Genomic DNA, 21,901 nt, shown 5'->3' on the forward strand with positions numbered 1-21,901 from the left:
TGACTGGATCTCAGAAGGAAATTAGCGAATGAGGAAGAGCTACTTCACAAGAGAAAAATTATATTTTCAGGTCAACTTCACTACAACCTATAACCACAGACAACATTTTGTTCTTCCTTCTATGACGACAAATTAGGCCTTTAAGGAACTCCACCATTGGCCTGATCATAACTAATGTGTTAGAGTCAACCATTAATGAGACATATTTTGATTGTTTTTTTCCTATAATAAAGGTGTTGAATTTCAGTTCATAATGGAAGCTGACTGGCAGTCATGATGCTGCCTCTCCATCTTATCCAAGAAATAACAAGAGAGAAGAGAATGTCACGAAAGAAGAAATGCCCCGTGCCAAGCTTAACAGTATCGAGTGCCACAAGAGATTGAGGAAGAGAAAAAAATGGAAAAAGACCATCGTGTTCAGGGTTTAAAGAAGTCATTGCACATCACCTAAGAAGTAATCACACTAAAACGAATCAAGCCTATAGGTCCAACTATCAGTTTACAAGAAATACATAGGACAGAGAAACCTGTTAAATGGTACCAAGGGGTATAATCAGCAAAATCCTGACTGTGGCAAACTCTACAGGATACATGACCTAGTTTCTTTTTTTTTTTTTTAAGATTTTATTTCATTATTTGAGAGAGTGAGTGAGTGAGAGAGCACACACGGGGGGAGCAGCAGAGGGTGAGGGAGAAGCAGGCTCTCCACTGAACCGGGAGCCCCATGCGGGGCTCGATCCCAGGACCCTGAGATCATGACCTGAGCTGAAGGCAGATGCCCAACCAACTGAGCCACCCAGGCGCCCATGACCTAAAAAAGAGGGGGAGGACCCATAGTAAAAAGAGACTTGAGGGACGCCTGGGTGGTGCATTTTTCGGTATGTATAAAGACCATAAAGGAAGGAAGGAAGGAAGGAAGGAAGGAAGGAAGGAAGGAAGGACGGAAGGAAGGAAGGAAGGAAGGACGGAAGGACGGAAGGAAGGAAGGAAGGAAGGAAGGAAGGAAGGAAGGACGGAAGGACGGAAGGACGGAAGGAAGAAAAGGAAGGAAGGAAAGAACGATGGAAGGGAAATAATAATACACAAAATTCAGGATAAGTTTACCTTGAGTTAGGAGGGAAGTGACAGGTTAGGGTGAGGATTTGAGTTCATCGTGATAACCCCATTTATTGTTGATAAATACTTGCAGCTGACCCAGTTCTAGGCAGTGAGACACAGGTCCTAAGGCCCATATGAGAAAATTTTCCCTTCGTTCTAAAAGGGAAAGGCAACAAGAGAGAGTCCTCTTTTTCATGTTTTGAAATATAGACGCAATGCTTGGAACTGCAACAGTTCTCTTGTGACCATAAGATGACAAGTGTGAAGACAATAATCCAACAGTCTAAGAATAGCAGCACAGAAAGACAAAATGAGCCTATCTCTTTGATGACATCACTGGGCAACCAGTCCATATAGGCCACCTAGATTTCAAAGCTTCTCGTTAAATATATAATAAATATTTTATTTTTTAAAAAAAAGCATATAATATCTGGGGCACCTGGATGGCTCAGATGGTTAAGCATCTGCCTTCAGCTCAGGTCATGATCTCGGGGTCCTGCATCTCGAGTCCCGCATTGGGCTCCCTGCTCAGCAGGGAGTCTGCTTCTCCCTCTTCCTCTGCCACTCCCCCTGCTTGTGCTCTGTCTCTCTGTCTCTCTCTCAAATGAATAAATAAAATCTTTTTAAAAAAGCATATAGGGGCGCCTGGGTGGCTCAGATAGTTAAGCCTCTGCCTTCAGCTCAGGTCATGATCTCAGGGTCCTGGGATCGAGTCCCGCATCGGGCTCCCTGCTCCTTGGGAGCCTGTTTCTCCCTCTGCCTTTCTCCCTCTGCCTTTCTCTCTCGCTCTGTCTCTCATGAATTAAAAAAAAAAAAAAATAAATAAAAAAATAAAAAAAATAAAAAATAAAAAAAAAAAAGCATATAATATGTTATGATTTAAGCCTCTGACAGTTCGGTTTTCGTCCTACTGGGACCAAGAGCATTCCTAAGTACTATACAGCTAAACTTAGCCCCTTCCTGATTTTTCTCAGTTGTTTTATATTTAAATAAATCTTTCTTATTCTACCCATCTCTGTTGGGAGTGAGAAGTCAGGGTGTGCACAACAGGCTCACATATCAGGGCTTTGGTGGAAGGCTTTGGGTCCTGGGTCACCGACTGCAAACCATACTGGTATCTGACACTCACCTTATCTCTGATACTCTCTGAAGGCTGGCATTTATTTCTGTTGTCTGCTAAAATGTGTCATCTAGTCTGATCCTCAGGAAGCCAGCCCCCACCACAATGCATCAGGCGAAGCATCAATTTATTCTCCTATGATCCCTGGCTTGATGGTCCCCAGCACATCATACAGTGGTCTCCCAGCATTTCAGTTGCGAGACCTGGGCAGTTCTCCCAGCTTGCTCTCTGTTTCATTCTTTCTCCGTGTCCCAACCTCCACAGTCTTCATGGAGCACAAAAATGCAGCTATTCCTCCACATCTCCTGGGTGGGTGACACCCTGAGGCTGGCTTTCTGCCCAGATGTTGCCCACAGCTATCACTACCCTGCTGCTCAGTCAGAGCAGATGTCACTTGATTCTGAGGCTCTAAGTCTCGCCCTAGCCATGCTCTGAGGCTGAAACCCCAGCTAAGGTACATCTGACCACCTGCTAGATTTCGGTGTCAGGAATTGAGCAGATTGTGGGACTCCTCAAGGCTCTCCCACCTCTTCTAGACTACTCTCCCACCTCCTCTAGCACGCCTTCTTGTGTATCCTCTTTCCAAACAAAAGCCTTGATCTTCAAAACCAGTTGTCTCTGCTCTGACAAGCAGCCTATTTTGAAATTCAAAATGAGAACTTTCTATTTCTTTCTGTCTGTATTCCTGCAACAGCAATCCATGAAGCAATGGCTGCCTCCTATACAGGTATTTCCAGAGAAGAATGTGCCATAATGGTCCGTTGGTACTCAGCAACCCTAGGATCTTTCCATAAACCTATTATGGGTAGGTTGGGACAGAGAACTCACCATGTTCCAAATATATATATATATATATATATATATATATATATATATATACACTCATCTCAATTACCTTTAATTAAATAAGCTATGAAATAACAGCATGCACTTCAGGCTAAGGTCTATGGGAATATTTTCCTTTTGAAGAATATAATGTACAACTTAAATACATATGATGGGCAGCATCTAACTGAAACATAAATTATTTTCTGCAGACTTGAATGAAGGTTTCTATTAATAAGTATCTGAGAGAACTTATCTGAGGACTTAAATGTCACATTAGCATTTTATGAAAATTCAGAGAAAAACAAAAATGTGGATCAGCATATGTTGTGAGTTCTTTGCCAGAAAGTGCAGTCTGCCAACCATCCCCTTCACTTTCCCATCTTCCTGGCTGTGCTAGAGTGACATGGTAACCCCAGAGGGCGGATGCCAGCCATGGAATGTTGGGCCTGCAGAACCACAGCTCAGGGAGTATTTTTAGGCATGGCACAGTCAAGGTCCAGGAGAAAAATATTACCGTATTTCTTCCTCCCAAAGCACTTGTCCACCCTTCTCTCTGACAGAGACCTCCTGTTGCCGAGGAAGACCCCATTGAAGAAACACTGCTTTCCAACATGGTAGGTGTGGATATTGCTGCTAAACCTCGGGTAAAATGTCCACTCGGGACGCTGCCCATCTTCTGCAAGACATCAGAAATCCTTCCATCAGCATCGCTTCCGGCCTCACATAATGCAATCAAATCACGGAAAAATTGTCCCAGGCATCCTCTGACTGGCCTGTACTTTATCAACGTGTATAATCCCTTGGTTCTACAACTGGGGCAATGCTAACCTCTGGGGAACTAGGCCTGAAAGGAAAGGAAGTGGGGAGAAAGGTATCTAAGAAGCTTCTTTTTTTTCCCTTTTTATCCTCTCATCCAAAAATAAAGCCAATTTTACGGTTGGAAGTAATGTATGGAATGGGAAGCTCAGAGACACTTTTACAAGCACCTACGATCCAACCTTCACTCAGATAAGTGGGTAGGAAAAAGAGAATGCCCATGAGCCAGGGAGGGGCCAGGCCAACAATGGCATCTTAGCCGGATGACCCGCGGTGTTGGCAGCAACAATAGTACACGCATCGCTAGGATGACACCGGAAAATGTCTCCATGCAACCCTGGGCAAATGACAAAGGCCCCTGCGGGACCTCAGGCAGGTTACTGGATCTGTCCGTGTCTTTGTTTCCTCATTCAGTACTTTTCCTATAAACCGTGATGTTAAACAATGAGAGACCCCCTAACAGCGCTAGTGTTGCGTGAGAAGCCCTTGGGCTCCGGGGTGGCCAAGAAAGCACACAGGCTCTGGAGACAGGCATGTTCGGATTCCAGTCCCACCACTGTACTTCCTAGCTGGGTGTTCTCGTATGAGTGACTAAGTCTCTCCGAGCCTCCGTTGCCTTCTGTGTAAAAAGGGTAGGTCTATATTAGCCACCTAGATTTATATGTATGACACAGAAAGAGGTCCATGATCTATTTGCCCTGAGTGAAAATAGTTTGTCTCCTATTTTCCACGAGTGCAAATATGGTTGTACATATCCTACAAACCATATATACCTAAGTACATACATACACGCTTCAAAATTCCTCATGGCTACAGGGCATAGTGGGGATACTGCTGGAAAACACTGGGTAAGGAGTTTCTATACTCTAAATATTCCCTTATTATTTTAATACTTTACTATGGTACTTTTATGGTTTTTATATAAAGCCATTTTAGTTTTGGAAAACATATAAAGACAGCTCCTCAGCAGAGTCACTGTGAGAATTAGAGATGAAGCGTGTCCAACACTTGGCACTTCCTGAGTCTCCAATGAACAGTGCCTAACCCTACGGCAGACTTCTGGAAAGCCCTGGGCATGGAGGCACACAGGGGAGGGGCTACGATGCACTCACTTGTCTGCAATTTAAGCAGGCTGAACTCCTCAGGATATTTATGCTTTGGGACGTCAGGCAATGAGGTTTCAGAGGAGTGATCAGAATGTGAGGAGGAGGATTTCAGACCCAAATCTGCAGCCAGGCTGGAAAGGAAGCTGAAGGATTAGATTCTTCCATGTGCTTAAATTGGTAGTTAGAACCTGATTTTACATATTTTACACTAGAATTACCCTCCCTTATGACAACTAGGCCAGCCCCTCCATAAATGTCCACAACATATTATTTATTTGCTCACAATTTGAGGGGACCGACACATAGTCAAAAGATGCATCCTTAAAAACAGTGTGGTAGTTCCTCAAAAAGTTAAATATAGAATTACCGTATAACGCAGCCATTCCACTCCTAGCCATATACCCCCAAAGAATTGAAAACAGAGACTCAGATACTTGTAAACGAATGTTCTTTGCAGCATTACTCACATTAGCCACACAGTGGAAACCACCCAAATGTTCACTGACCGATGAATGGATAAGCAAAAGGTGACATTGACATACAATGGAATATTATTTAGTCATAAAAAGGAATGGAGTTCTGATACATGCTACAACATGAATGAAACTTGAAACATTGTGTTAAGTGAAATAAGCCAAACACAAAAGGACAAATATGTATGACCCCATTTATATGAAATATCTTAATACATAAATTCAGAGAGACAGAAAGTAGATCAGGTTAGTAGATTAGGGCAGATGAGAGTACCAGGGTCTGGAGAGAGGGGAGAATGGGGAATCACTGCTTAATGGGTACAGCACTTCTGTTTGGACTGATGAAAATGTTTTAAAAGTAGCAATGATGGGGGCGTCTGGGTGGCTCAGTTGTTAAGCGTCTGCCTTTGGCTCAGGTCATGATATTGGGGTCCTGGGACTGAGCCCCGCATCAGGCTCCCTGCTCAGCGGGGAGCTTTCTTCTCCCCTCTCCCTCTGCCGCTACCCCTGCTTGTGCTTACTCTCTCCCTCTCTCCCTCTCTCTCTCTCTGTGTCAAATAACTAAATAAAATCCTTAAAAAAATAGCAGTGATGTTGAAAGGTAATTAATGCCAATGGGTAAAAACGGATAAAATGGCAAATGTTATGTTATGTATAATTCACCCCAATTTTTAAAAAAAAAAAGGAATGATGTACTGATACAATGCTGCAACATAGATGAAACTTGAAAACGTTAACACTGAATGAAAGAAGCCAGACACCAAAGACTACATATTCCATTTATATGAAATGTCCAGAATAGGCAAGTCTATAGAGGTAAGAAGTACATCAGTGGTTGTCTAGGGCTGGGGGGGGATAGGGGACATGGTGGAAGTGACTGCTCAAAAAGATGGGCTTCTCTTTGGGGGTGATGAAAATGTTCTAAAATTGATTGTGGTGATGGTTTAGTAAATACACTAAAAATCATTGAATTGCACACTTTATAAGGGTGAAGATTTTTTTTCTTATGCACATAAAAAAAATAACATCAAAATGTTAACATTAAGGTGTGCCTGGCTGGCTCAATCTGTAGAATGTGTGACTCTTGATCTCGGGGTTGTACATTTGAGCCCCACGTTGAGTGTAGAGATTACTTAAAAATAAATCTCTAAAAAATACGTTAATATTGATTCTCTAAGATGTGGAATTACCATGATTTTTATTTTTAATATTGTTTTTATACTTTCAAAATTTCTACAGTGTACTTACTTTCCTTATAACAAAAGCCATTAGAAAAAAAAAGGCTTCCAAAACTTTTTACTGTAAAGAAATCTAAACAGAGAAAAGCACTCACAACAAATACAGTTTTACAAATAATTATAAAGCCAGCCCTCCCCTCCCACTCTTCCCCCAACCCACTGCCCTCCAGAAACCATTTGTATATCTCCATCCCCGAGAATTAACCACTATCCTGACTCTAACTCTTACAGTAATCATGGCTTTGCTTTTCTTCAAGATTTACCACCTAAGTATGTATTCCAAAAAATATAGCTTAGTTTCACTTGCTTTTGAACTTCATAATAACAGGCATGCCTACAACACATATTGTGTGTCATGGAATCTTCCAATCACTTTCCATGTATTAACTCATTTAAACCTCAAAACAATTCTATGAAGTATTATCTCCATTTTACAGATGAGAAAACTGAGGCCCAGGAAGGTAAAGTAATTTTCCCAAGTTCACAGAGATGAACTTGGCAGAGCTGGGGTTTGAAGCTAGACAGCCTGGCTCCAGAATCCATGCTCTTGCCAAACATGTCATGCTACCTCTCAGAATGTTAGCTTCCTGGTCAGAATTTACCCCAATAGTTATGGTCTTTATTGCACCCTTACTTACTCTAGGTGAACAGACACTTTGCAGAGGCCTGGAGGCTTACTCACACTAAGACATGTTTCAACAGAAGATGAGGGGCTGATCTTTCTGCCAGAGGATGTCGTGTTAGCAAAGCATCCCTTAGATTCCAGAAAATCACTGTGTTTAGTACCTGTAACACATCACCATTGGATTTCATTAATGAAATGAAATACCTACCCCTCCATCTTGTTCCCTAGATTATATAAATTACTTTTTTAAAACTAACATTTATTGAGCATGTATTGTGTATTGGGGATTATGTTAACATTTTACATGCATTATCCCACTTAATTCCCATAACACCCACAGACGTAAGTATTGCTTATCCTTCCATTTTACTGATGAGGGAACTAAGGCACAGATGGTTAAGCCACTTGCCTGAGATCACACAGAAAATAAACACCTGGGTCCAGATTTGATAGCAGCTCTTGTGACACTAAAGTCAAAAATCCTAACCATGTGCTAGACTACTTGACCCTCCAGAGTTTACCTGCTTGGAATTAAGTGGAAGAGATAACATCTGAATCAAGCTATATATCTGTACATTGTATTGAGCACCTCAAGACAATCTTCCAAAGGATTTATTCATGGAAAGACTGATGAATAATCCAAAGACCTGCCGTCAGAAACTTCCATGGGTTCCCCTCACACTGGAGCGTTGTCATTAATTTATATACACGTCTTCCCCCCCAGATCTGTTATTATTTCTTATTCATCTTCGCAGCACCCAGAAAAGTGCCTGACACAAAGTAGATGCTCAACAAATATTTGAGCAAATAAGTGAAAAAGAATTATAACTCCCCAAACTCCCCAAGTAAGGGAGTCCTGAAAGCAGGGGCTCTCAGATACAGAATCATAACCATTATCTTCACTCTGCTAAAGAATTACTGATTCATGTTCTTTCATCATTCTACAGAGCTGTGTGCCTGCCCAGTCACTAAAAAAAAAAAAAAAAAGTCAGAGGAATGGATATTGCTTTCTTTATGCATAACTTTACAGCGCATAGAAGCTCAATAGACACAATGTAACCTCTAGTTACAAGAAAATTACAAAAAATAGGAGTCAGACTTCTGTGACTGGAGTTCAATTCCCTCCCCTCCCAGGATCCCCATTCTTGGGTTTTTCAGGGGATGGCATAAGGACTGTCTGCATCAGAATTACCTAAGAACCCTATTAAAAATACAGATTCTTGGGCGCCTGGGTGGCTCAGTTGGTTAAGCGACTGCCTTCGGCTCAGGTCATGATCCTGGAGTCCCGGGATCGAGTCCCGCATCGGGCTCCCTGCTCAGCGGGGAGTCTGCTTCTCCCTCATCCTCCCCCATCTCATGCTCTCTCTCTCTGTCTCATTCTCTCTCTCAAATAAATAAATAAAATCTTAAAAAAAAAAAAATACAGGTTCTTAAATCCCATCACAGACACTGAATTAGAATCTCTCTAAGTGAGGCCTGGGAACCTGCAATTTGAACTCCATCCCCTGCAGCAACTAGGCTCACATTCCGCAGCTCCACCACTGCATTCTATAGCATCCCACTTCCTGATGCCGAACTGCCCAGAGTTTCTCGAGTTTGCTCAATCACGAGGATCACCTTAGGGCACTTGATTCAACACTCAGGATCCCAGGGCTCTGACCCAGACCTGCAGGGGAAGACCTGGGTGTCAGTATGGTTAAGAAACACCGCAGGTGATTCTCAGAGCCGGCCAAGCATGGGAAGATCTGCTCTGGAATATGCCACGGCACCTAGAGCAGCCCCAGGTAAAGGAAGGGTCAACTGGTTGCTTGAGGTGTGAGTAGCTAGCTGGGTGGAGTGGAGCACAGGGGAGGAGCTGAGAAAGACACGGAGCTATGAAGAAGAGAGTACAGGTTCCCAATAGCCAAAGGAGTAACCGCCCACCTACAAGCCATAAAAGTCGTGTCAACAAATGTAACATAGACCACACTCTCTGACCACAATACAATACAATTAGAAATCAATAATAAAAAGACAGCCAAAAACATCCGTAAGCTTGGAAACTCAAACCACACTTCTAAATAAAAAGAGGACATCGCATTGGAAATCATGAGGTGCTTAATGGCCAATGACTTAAGTACTATAAATCAAAACTTGTGGTTATCCAAAGTAAAGCAGTAAGTAGAAATTAGAGCCTGAAATGCATTTACCGTATATCCTGTATTTCACCGAATATGAGGCACCAGCAATTGTAATAACATTAGTATTTTACATGGGGCGCCTGGGTGGCTCAGTTGGTTAAGCGACTGCCTTCGGCTCAGGTCATGATCCTGGAGTCCCGGGATCGAGTCCCGCATCGAGTCCCGCATCGGGCTCCCTGCTCGGCGGGGAGTCTGCTTCTCCCTCTGACCCTCCTCCCTCTCATGCTCTCTGTCTCTCATTCTCTCTGTCTCAAATAAATAAATAAAATCTTTAAAAAAAAATAAAAATAAAAATAAAATAAAAAACATTAGTATTTTACGTACCACAAAGAATGAAACTATGACAGAATGCTTTACCACTTAGAGTCTTGATTATATATTTATTGAAGCACTCTTTCAGACTTACTTAGATGTAGATTTTAAGCACATATCATTCATGCGCATGTTTAAAGAAGGAAAATATAAGCAAACAAATTGGTTAAGCCTTTCTTAAACCTTGCATTCAAAAATCTGATTACTGAGTCACTTTTCAATTCAATCACTGATGTGCACATTTTCCACCTAAATTGACCTCTGTGCAACAAGCACACGGGTGATGCAGCGCTTCTTAAATGAGTGCTCCTCAATTGCCTCTGGAATGTTCTTCCAAGACACAGACACACCTTCTGCGTTATTCAGCACTCATTCAGCAAAGTTTCTAACAACTACTTCACACCTGCTGCTGGGCCCACTGCACTAGGAAGACCAATCCAACCTCCAAGGTGCAAATTCTGAAACATGTCCATCTGAGAATTGACAAGTTACAGTGTTAAAAAAACAAACAAACGAAGATTCCCAGGGCGCCTGGGTGCCGCAGTCAGTTAAACATCTGACTCTTGGTTTTGGCTCAGGTCATGATCTCAGGATCATAAGATCAAGCCCCGCATCGGGCTCCATGCTCAGCATGGAGTCTGTTTGAGATTCTCTCTCCCTCTCCCTCTACCCCTGCCACTGGTGTTCTCTCTCTCTCACCCTCTCTCTCTCTAAAACAAATAGGTAAATTTTTAGAAACAAACAAAAAAGCAAAGACTCCAAAATTAATGAGCTAAACTTGCAATACAAGAAATAAGGAAAAAAAGAATAAACCCCCCAAAACAAACAAACAAAAAAGGATAACATAAAATAAAAACAGAAATGAATGAAATAAAGGTTATTAGAACTATGGCTTCATGGAAAAAACGAATAATGTAGATAACAAAGTTCAAAAAAACCAATATTTAAGAAAAGTAAACAGTATTGGCAATGAAATACCATAATTGCAAATAAAATAGAAATAATTTTATACATAAAGAAATTGTCGAAAATGTCCGATTACTTGTTCAAGGTTACAGAGCTATAGAGTATAATTTATAAAATGTAGCTTTGATGTTACAATAATCAAGATGATACTGACACTAGCCCTAACAGATAAATCAGGAGAACAGGACAAAAATGTAGATAGAATAAAATTTTATGTAATAGTGGAATTTCATGTCCATGAGGAAAGAATGGATTATTCAAAAATATTGCTCAGGGGCGCCTGGGTGGCTCAGTTGGTTAAGCGTCTGCCTTCGGCTCAGGTCATAATCCCAGGGTCCTGGGATCGAGCCCCGCATCGGGCTCCCTGCTCGGCGGGGAGCCTGCTTCTCCCTCTCCCACTCCCCCTGCTTGTGTTCCCTCTCTCGCTGTGTCTCTCTCTGTCAAATAAATAAATAAATATTTTTTTAAAAAATAAATAAATTGGGGCGCCTGGGTGGCTCAGTCTGTTAAGCGTCTGCCTTCAGCTCAGGTCATGATCCTGGAGTCCCGGGATCGAGCCCCGCATCGGGCTCCCTGCTCCGCCGGGCGCCTGCTTCTCCCTCTGCCTCTGCCTCTCTCTCTTTCTCTCTGACTCTCATGAATAAATAAATAAAACATTTTTAAAAATAAAAAAATATTGCTGAAATAATTAACCATTTCCAGTGAAAATAAAATTAATTAATCCCCAGATAAATTCCAGATGAATTATAGATTTGAATATAAAACTTAAAGGATGTACCTGAAAAAGTGATCATTGAATGTTTATATAATCTTAGTTTGGGGAAATTATTTCTAAGAAAGATATCAAATATAGGCAAAATAAAGGAAAAGATGCATAGATTTGAATACATATATATTTAAAACTTCCATAGCAAACTATAAGCTAGAGGAAAGTTCATAGCATACACAATAAGAAAAAGCGTTAATAGTCATGACAAATTATGAGTTTTTATAAATTTATAAGATGACAATAAATACCCAAAGAGAAAAAAAAATGGGCACAGGACATGATTAGGTAATTCATTAAAACACGCACATGCACAAATAACCGATACACACTTGGAAAAAAATCCATCCTTCCTAGTAATTAAAGAGCTGAATTTAAAATGAGATACCAGTATTTGCTATGAGTTTGCAAATACCCAAAGTTGGCACCGCTTGGAGGAATGGCATTCTTGTACATTGCTGGTGGAAACGTCTCCATCTTACTAAAAAGCACTTTGGCCATATGCATCCTCCAAAGCCTGTGAGAAGTGCACTTTTGATCCGGTGGTTCTACTTCTAGAAACATATCTATGAAAAAGATATGAGGGCGCCTGGGTGGCTCAGTTGGTTAAGCGACTGCCTTCGGCTCAGGTCATGATCCTCGAGTCCCTGGGTTGAGTCCCGCATCGGGTTCCCTGCTCGGCAGGGAGTCTGCTTCACCCTCTGACCCTATCCCCTCTCATGTGTTCTCTCTCTCTCAAATAAATACATAAAATCTTTAAAAAAAAACAAAAGAAAAAGATATGAAATTTATCTATAAGGATGCAGAAAGGATCTACACATGTCGAGAAGAAATAAGAGCAAGGGTAGAGATATCTTCTAGGTTGATACTCATATGTAAGTTCTGAGTTATTTATTAGAGCATTAGAGCATTTACTTACAATAAGTTTTAACAGTTTTAACAGTGGTTTCCTTTTTTTAAAATTTACTTATTTATTTTAGAGAGAGAGAGGGAGGGAGAGAGTGCATGCTGGGGGTGGGGGGCAGGGGAGAGAGAGAATCTTAAGCTTGTTAAGCAGGCTCCACACCCAGCCCAGAGCCTGAAGTGGGGGCTGGATCCCAGGAGTCAAGAGTCGGATGCTTAACCTACTAAGCCAGCCAGGCGCCCCAGTGGTTGCCTTTTCATAGCACGTAAACAATTCTACTTGTATATTTGCCACTAGAGGACTTGAGAGTTCACCAAAGCAAGAATTGGTTGCTAGGGATGGCATCACAAGTTTCTCTGTTTGTTTTGTTTTTCTTTTAATTTTAGGGGCAAAATTTAAATATATTACATAACCCTGAGCCGCAAGCAGTGAAATCGCTGTCTCCAAATTTAGCATATTTCCTTGTTTGTTTAAGAAGTTTTGTGTTGGCAACTGTCCAGAAGGTGGCTGCTATAACAGGGAAGGCTTGTCTGACAAGCAAGGGTAGGAAGAGCAGTCTCTCTGCTAAACAGGCAGAGAGCACATCCTCCAAATCCAGCTGACTACAGGATCTTCCTAGAAGTAACTCAGCCTCAAATACAACCTGGAGACACTTAAACACGGCCTCTGGCTGCCACTCCACATCTCCTCAAGTAGAAGGAGAGCTGCAGTTGCAAGTCTGACCCCTTCTGTTCTGACAGTGACGTTCCCATTGTGTAAAGTAACCTCCAGTTACTTCTAGCAAGTCAATTACCTCTCCAGCCCAGCCACCCACACCTGCCCCCCCTCTGTCTAGCTCATGAGGCTGCGGGGATACAGAGAAGCTAAGGCACATCCTTCTTGAAAAGGTCATCACTTTGCATGATAATTGGCATTCAAACTCAATGTCCAGTCAGCCGTAGGACATGAAACTCTCAACAAGTTCACTGAAATGCTATAAGATGACTCAATAGAAGGGACTGAGAGAAGGTTCTGGCAACTAGAAAGGAATTCAAGGGGAAATGGGGAGTGAAGAAAGTCTGTTTCTTTGGTACCATCTGCGGAATTCACGCTAATTATTTCCGTGTCCTTAGGCAGGAATAACACCCTACATAACCAAGGCGCTTTCACACACTTGTCAATCACAGCTCATTTACACAATAGCATGGTCTGGGGCAGAAAATAATACATCAAGCCAAGTTAGCTTAACGTGGATACCTTTTAAACAAACACTCAGTTTCTCACCCCTGCTTATCGGCTCAGCAAACAAACTAAGGGTGTAGGACGGTGGTTTTTAACCCTTTTTTGGATCCTTGACTCCCCTGAGAAGTCATGAAAGCAATGGGCCCTCCTTGCTGGAAAATGCATATCCACCCCCAGTTTTGCATTCATTTTCAACTGGTTCGTGGAGCCCCTTCCTTCCGGAAACCCAGGGATTCCACATTAGGCTGAGCTCAGATGTGGTCTCCTGAGGGGACACATCTACAGAGCAGAAAAGGAAGTCATGGATCTTTGGGGATCTCAGCGTCCCGTGCTCTTCCAGTACCCCCTTAAACACATTTAAACACCTTTGAAACAGCAATTCCGTTACCTGAGCTCAACCCGGAAAACTGTGGAAAAGTCTGGAGCTTAAAGTTAGAAGCCCAAAGCCTTTTTCTCCTTGCTGACCTAGCCACATTGGACAATTAATGGTTCTAACTCCTCCTGCTTATTAGTAATATACCTCTGGGGCTGTTACCAGATCCAAGGAGGTAATTTGTGAGAACCTCTGCTTTGACCTACTATCTGCCTCATCAGATCTTGGGTTAAGGGGCAACCCTCTTGGGTCCCTCCCTCTCTGGGAGCTTTGTACTATCACTCAATAAACTTTGCTAAAAAAAAAAAAATCTTGGGTTAACACGGGCATAGGCTACTATTCAAGGAATTCTTTTCATATGCCCGCAAACTGGCCTCCCTTTAAGTGGTTTAAACTTCCCGGCCTTGGTATACTTGGATCTGGCGACCAAATCCACACCCAGCCCTCCCGACTTCTTCAACTCAACTGTATCTCCTCTCCACCGTGGTCAGGTCGGAGTCTCCTTTCTCTTGAAATCTCCAGCTCTCTGCTGCAGGGCGCTCTGCAGATGGAGGGGAGAGGGCAGTCCCGTGCACCGTTTCCAGGGGACATGGACTCATCTACGCGTGCATTGATTTTAAGTATTAAAAGCAACCCGGAGGGGCGCCTGGGTGGCTCAGTCGTTAAGCGTCTGCCTTCGGCTCGGGTCATGGTCCCAGGGTTCTGGGATCGAGCCCCGCATCGGGCTCCCTGCTCAGTGGGGAGTCTGCTTCTCCCTCTCTTACTCCCCCTGCTTGTGTTCCCTCTCTCGCTGTATCTCTCTCTGTCAAATAAATAAAATCTAAAAAAAAAAAAAAAAAGCAACCCGGAGACCAAGAAAAGACCTTTGTAAGAAAGGCATCAATCAAAGCAAAGAGAAAGTCCACAAGCCATTGGAAAGTCCAGAGGGCAGGGCTGGCATCTTAATCAGAGCTTCCCTCTCCCCGGGCTTTTCTCGGTCGAGACGTCTCCGGAGTTCCCGTGGGTTCTCTCCCCCGCCCAGACTCGCTGCCCCCGCCCGCGCCAGGTGCTCCTTCCCTTTCCACCTCCAGGGCTTCCACCCGGTCCACCGAGAATGCGGCGAGATCAACGCCACCAACCGGCCGCAGAACTGCCGGGCGCCGGGCGGGCAAGGAACCCGAGCGGAGGGCAAGAGCGCAGCGGGGCCGCAGGCTTCCCGCTCGGAGGCGCGTTCCGGGGTTGCCAGGACACCAGCCCCGCGCGCTCCGGCCCTCCGCGGGTGCCCGGGTCCCCGAAAGAGCGGCACTACCCACCCCCAGCCAGCTAGGACGGGCGGCGCAGGCCAGGACCGCTGGGAGAGCTGCTCAGGGTTGCTGGATTTTTTTTTTTTTTTTTTTTTTTTTTTTTTTTTTAAGGGTTGTGGTTTTTCTCCAGGCAGATTTTCATTATTGGAACTGTAGGCTCTGGTGGCAGTGAAGGATGGGCCGTGCACAGAGCTTGCAGATGCCTGTTCATAATTGGCATTGATTAGGTAGGATCACCTACCACTTTTCTGGGCCAGGCGCCCTGCTGGATGTTATCTTCCCTAAGCAGCCAGCTGCATTTTTCAAAATAGAAAGCTGAATTTGAGCAAGGACTCGCTCAAGGTCACCCTCCCCCCCCAAAAAAAACCTAAGATTCATTTCCAAGTTTCCCCACTCCAAATGGACCACTCTTTCCATCATACCAACTTGGATATGTCTCTAATGCTTTCCAGCATCTAATTAATCTTGCATGGAAAATTTTTCCCCAAGTCTGGTTTAAGTCCCTCAATTCAAATTCAGACCTAATTTCTCCCTTGGTGAAGTGGTAAAAAAATTAGACCATGTTTTTCTTCTTCTTCTTTTTTAAGATTTTATTTATTTGTTTGTGAGAGAGAGAGAGAGCATGAGTGGGGGCGGGCAGAGGGAGAGAGAGAAGCAGACTCCCCGTTGACCGGGAGCCTCATGCACGGCTGGATCCCAGGACCCGGAGACCATGACCTGAGCCTAGGTCAGCTGCTCAACCACTCAATCAACTGAGCCACCCAAGCGCCCCGGTGTTTTTATTCTCAATAACAATTTCTAATCAATTATAAAAGAAATAAATGGTCGGGGCGCCTGGGTGGCATAGTCGTTAAGCATCTGCCTTCGGCTTGGGTCATGATCCCAGGGTCCTGGGATCAAGCCCCGCATCGGGCTCCCTGCTCTGCTGGAAGCCTACTTCTCCCTTTCCCACTCCCCCTGCTTGTGTTCCCTCTCTCGCTGTGTCTCTCTCTGTCAAATAAATAAATAAAATCTTTAAAAAAAAGAAAGAAAGAAAGAAAGAGTCACTGCAGAAATCTTGGAAAATATAGAAAAGCAGTGATGATACCCAGAATCCCACAATCCTAATAAACCACTTTTTCTGGATAGCTATTGCTGTATAACAAGTCATCCCCAAACTCTGGGGCTTTAAACAACTATCATTATTATCTCCTGATTCTAGGGATTGGCTAGGCTAAGTTAGGCTGTCTCTGCTTGGGGTCTCTCATGAGGTTGCAGTCAGAAGGTACCTGGAGCTTCCTCCTTCATGTCTGGTGACTTGTGTTGGCCATCAGCTGGGACCTCAGCTGGGGCTTTGGCATACACTTCTAGCAGGTTCCACAGCGAGGTCAATGGTAGGTGGCTGGTCTTTAGCTCCCAATTTCCCACTCTGACATGCAGGACCCTATTTCGTGTTCACAGACCTGGACCAGGATCAGCTCTGAGAAGGGACAACAGACAGAAGGCTGGGTGGTGTAAGCAGGTGGATGAGGCAGGCCGCTGCAAGCACCAGCTAGGGAGGGTCCATTCCCGTTCTCGCTTGGCTCCGACGTCTCCTGTGACCGCAGACGCTTAAGGGCAGCTGGGACAGCTGTAAGAATGAGGTGCCCAGGGATTCAGAAGAAACTAGATAGCAGATGGGGAGTAGTATCAAATAAACTCTACTCCATTCCTTTTGGCCAAGTCCAAACACAAAGTGCCTGAGAAATTTGAGCCTACAAAGATGGCATTATCTGATGGCCAGAGTGGTCAGGGACGTTGGTAAAAAGCCTCTTGTGTTTGGCAAGCCTCAGGAGTTGCAAGCTAAATTGGGAAGGGGGTCTTAAATACTACCTCTCCTCACAACAGCACTGCAAACAGCCCCTATAGGGGAGCCTCTATTCCCCAATGTCAAGAAAAAGTCACCGCAAACCCTCCCTTAACACGCTTGTCCCGCAAGCACACGGCAGAGGGCAGTGTAAGCCAGGCCAAGGGAAATACAAGGTGCCGGAGAGTACTGTTGCCTTCAGGCTGAGGCCTCACCGGGCCTGCGACAAAGAGGGCGCTGGGAAAATGGGGGTAGAGTGGATTACTGACACACAGTCACCTTCGAAGACTAGCAGTGCCCAAATCCTCAAAGGGCCTCAACATCCGCTCAGGTCAGGAAACAGCTCCCAAGCACCTGCTGTATGCCAGGCCCTGTGCTAGGGGCAGGGATTGCAAGGTGAGTACAGCCCAGCCCCTTCCCCAGGGGAGAGTCTGATATGCCAATCTCTGTACATTCATGATCTCATTTAATCCTCGCCACAGTAAAGCGCTGTAAGAGCCATCCCCATTTTACAGATGAGGAAAGACAGACTCCTCCTTCATGTGAAGAGAAAGACAGACTCCTCCTTCCAGGTGTGAAGTACTAGTCCAATCAATAAGTGACAAAGTTGGAGTGTAAACCCAGTCTCTCTAGATTCAGAGCTGAGAGTCTCACCGCTCTATGAGAACCTTCTTAGTGTGTGCTCTCAGCAGGGAGAGGGTCCATTTGCCATCTCCGTACCGGCCAGGCTATTCCCATCCTAGGCTGCCAGACTGCCCGGGAGAGGCCTGGGGTGATGTTTGCCCCCATAAGCACAAAAATCCCCTTGGCCTGGATATCAGAGTAACATAAACAAACACGATTTTAAATGTATTTAAATAACATACACAATATATAAAACAGACACACAGAGTAAGGATCCCAGCAAATGGAGTTCGAGGCCTGTTCTCTATAGATCCAGACGGGAGAAGGCTGAATTTGGTGGGGTTGTTGTGGAATTCCTTGAATACCAGGTTTGACCCAATAGGAAATGGTCCCTGCAGATCCCTCAGTGGAAGAAGGAGGTGAAAGCCATGTGTGCTATGTATCCTCATATCCTCCCTTTGCCCCTCCAGGTCCACTCCCCACTGTCCCCACCCTACTCTGTGCCCAGAGGCTGACCTGTACAGAATGCGTTCCCCTGCAACCTTGGGAGGCAATGGAGAGAAGGAAGAGGGGGGAGGGAGGGGCGGGGAGAGGGAGCTGTGCACCTCTGGGCAAGCTACTCAGCTTCTGTGAGACTCAGTTTCCTCATCTCTAAAGGGGGATAATTTGTAGTACCCAGTCTGAAAGGTAATTGAGAGGATTAATGAATAAACACACATAAAGCACTTAGAATGACATGCACGTGGTAAGAAGCCAGCAAGGGTGCGCTTCTGTTAAGAGCATTTCCTGCTATGACTGATTTCTATAATGAAGTACAAACTCAAATCTGATGCAAGAGGAACTGAACAGCGTTTGGCCTGTTCCCTTGGGGAAGGAGAGAGGAGAGAAAACAGTAGAAGCAATTTTTAATGTTGCAAGTTGTTGAAGAGTCAGAGGCCTCTGGGGAGGGAGTAAGGTCATCCCCCTTACCCTGTGCACCACATACTCTATGAAGAGGGCTGCTAAACCCCCTTGTGCCCCCAACTCAGGTATTGAACGAGGACCAAGGACAAAGAGCCTCCAGAAGGACTGGCTATTGGAAGCAAATGCCTTCTCGGGCAGATGGGCTCTTCTCCACAAACTCTAAGAGAAAATGTAAAAATGGCTGGGCAGGGAGCCCACTGATCTGGGAAATTCTCCCCCTGGAAAAGGAGAGCACAAGACGGAACTAGAGCAATCATATACAGTAGATTAGGAAACTAAGTGCAAGTTAGTGTTTAGAGAACAGTCTAGCTAAAAATACCCCAGCTGAAGTTGTGATAAAGGTCATCTGATCCTTTTTATATACCAGAGGTGTGACAGAGGGGTTACCCAGCTCGGGGCAGAAGAGCCAACTAGAAAATAATGCTGCCCACAGCCCAAGCTGGTGGTAAGGTGGGGCATCCTACTGAGCTCTGCCATCTGCTTCTTCAGGTCCACCTCCAACTTGCTCTCCCCTACAAGCTCCAGAATAAACAGACTTCCCTGAGAAAAACCGAAGAGGAACAACAAAAGCCTGTGACTTTGGACTGATGTGGACTGAAGAAGAAAATAATAAATGGTGGGAGAACTGCTTTCTCCTCAGAGTATGCCACTGAGAGTTCAGGATTTGGTCAGGTGTTATAATCCACTGGGTGGGACTCCTGTCTTCATGAAATATCTAGGCTCAGAAAAACAAGATGTGTCAGTTCCTTACTGAACACTGGATATCAGTTCTTGTTACAAAATGGCAGCATGGTCACTGGTGTTAATCTAGGGAGGGCCTCACTCTGCGCCAGGCATTGTGGCAGGTGCTCACTGTCTCTCACACCTCAGGACAAGCCTATGGGGTAGGTACTATGACTGTTTCCATTCTCTAGATCTCCATCTGAAGAGATTAAATAACTTCCCCAAGGTCACAAGACCTTACAGACCCCAGCTCACACCAGGCGTATGTGCTTCAGAGGGCCCATCCCAGTCATGAGTTTGAACCCCACACTGGGTGTAGAGATTACTTAAAAGAAAATCTTAAAAAACAAAACAAAACATTTCGGCAACTGGGTGATGGACATTAAGGAGGGCAAGGGATGGAATGAGCATCTCACATGCCCCACCTTTCCTTTATTGCTCCATCCATATATTGCAAACATGAGCCCAGGTAGACCCTAAAATTGGGAGTCTACACCTTCCTGGGAATCCAACACCGACTCCCTCCCTGGAAACCTCTCAGATAACATTGAACAATGACACCAGAAAAGCCCAGTGCTCGTCAAAGGCACAGAGGGGCTAGGTTGTGTGTGTGTGTGTGTGTTGTTGTTGCTATGCCAATGCCCATCCCAACATCTAAAGGAGCTGCAGCAGCTCTAATACCCCTTGCCTCTCATCCTCACCTTATTCTTCGTGGAGGCCCGTCCCTACTTGCTCTTTGTTCAGACCCCACCATCACTTCCTTCCTTCCTTAGGCATCAGCCGTCTGCTTCACTTAGCCTTTTACTCTCTGCTTCTGCATTTTGCTCTTTGCATGAGTCATCTATTGCCATAATACTGCCCTGCAACAAACTTCCCCAAAATACAGCGGCCTACAACAAGCACATATTTAATCACTCATGAATTTAGAGGCCAACAAGGTCAGTATACTTTAGGCTGCGGGTCAGCCTGGCTCCAAGGTGCAGCTCAGATTCAGGTTTGCTCCCTGAGATTGGTCTCATTCCCCTGGGATCAGCAGCTCCCCCAGGGCATACTCTTCTCACATCAAAGGCATCAGCACAACCGGGCTGAGTGAGACGGCCCGCTGTCACTTCTGCCCATATTCTGTTGGCCAAAGCAAGTTACCTGGGAAAACCTAAAACCACTGAAGGGAGGACAGATACTCCATCCATACCAGTGGGAGAGTAACACAAAATCACGTGGCACAGGGCGTGGCTGTGTACTTCTAATACAGGGAGGGCACTATGAGTTCAGAACCATAATTTTCCAATGAAACTTCATCCATCCTCAGTAGTTCCTCCAAAACAACAGGGGGTTAGAGGTTGTTGGTCCTTGTTAATTTATTTTCTTTTTTAAGATTTTATTTATTTATGTATGTATGTATTTGAGAGAGATAGCGTGCACGCACAAGCAGGGGAACAGCAGAGGGCGCTGCAGAGGGAGGGAGAATCCGACTCCCAGCCCAGCAGGGAGCCCAAGCGGAGCTTGATCCCAGGACCCTGAGATCATGACCTGAGCCAAAGGCAGACTGAGCCACCCAGGCGTCCTGGTCCTTGTTACTTTAAAGTGGAGGGAAATACAGCTTCTCTTCTGTCTTCTCCAACTCCTGTGACAAAATTCTGATCCACTTTTCTGACGCCTAGACCACTCACTGGGTTGGCTCTAAGGGGCTTTGGAGAGAGTTAAGGCCTCATTTGCAGGACTGCCCGCTTCCTCCAAACCAAATGTCCTCACGATTCTCATACTCTGGAATAAAGCATGGACACGTTCTCCCAACGCATCCGATCTTTTCAATTTCTGAGTATGCTTTTTCATGTTCCAGAGACACTCTAAACCTTTCTCCCAGATGAAACGGGTCTTTAAAAGTTCCAGATGTTCCTTGCTCAGCTACACAGGATTCCTATTTAGGGAAGGAATTGGGGCAGGAACGAGGCAGAACTGCATGCTTCACACATTTTTCTTCGAAGCCAAGGCGCTTGAATACAAAACCTTCGTATTTAGAGAGCAAGCCTTTCAGAGCAGATGAAGAAGAAAAATTCAGAAATCATCACTATTGGAGGCAGCATCCTTCAAACGCGGCTTCGATTTATTCTAAGAGATGGCATTCAAACCACCACTGAGCATGTAACCGAATCCACTTAAAGGGAAGGAATCCACTGATTACCGCGACAGGCAAGAGCAGTTCACTGGGAAGCGGACAGCTCCCGTCACTCACCCTGGAGACCACGTTCTGACACTGAAACATTTAGCAGCAGAGCAGTTTCTCCCGGTCATGGTGGGAACTGAGAGGAAAATCCATGAGAACAGTCTTCGAGGCACTCTTGCTGGTGGGGACTGTCGGCACACAGCTGGACATTAATAAATTTACATGAGTAAAAAGAAATGAGCGGCACATGGTGTCTGGTCTCAGGGCCACAGGCAGTCCACTTCATCTCAGAA

The 21,901-nt window shown here is 44.7% G+C and overlaps 1 protein-coding gene across 1 annotated transcript in view; it reads right to left on the bottom strand.

Moving 5' to 3' along the window:
• The window catches only part of SPATS1 (spermatogenesis associated serine rich 1), a 24,154-nt gene extending 7,558 nt beyond the window's left edge, over positions 1–16,596 (bottom strand). Inside the window, exons 1-4 of the mRNA XM_021691929.1 lie at positions 16,578–16,596; positions 7,318–7,465; positions 4,975–5,099; positions 3,561–3,722 (exon numbers count right to left, since the gene is read on the bottom strand). Of these exons, the coding sequence (XP_021547604.1) occupies positions 3,561–3,722; positions 4,975–5,099; positions 7,318–7,465; positions 16,578–16,596 (454 nt within the window). The remainder of the gene's footprint in view (positions 1–3,560; positions 3,723–4,974; positions 5,100–7,317; positions 7,466–16,577) is intronic.
• Positions 16,597–21,901: the final 5,305 nt, after the last annotated feature.

Source organism: Neomonachus schauinslandi, chromosome 8 (assembly GCF_002201575.2).
Source record: "Neomonachus schauinslandi chromosome 8, ASM220157v2, whole genome shotgun sequence".
In the NCBI taxonomy this organism is placed as follows: domain Eukaryota; kingdom Metazoa; phylum Chordata; class Mammalia; order Carnivora; family Phocidae; genus Neomonachus; species Neomonachus schauinslandi.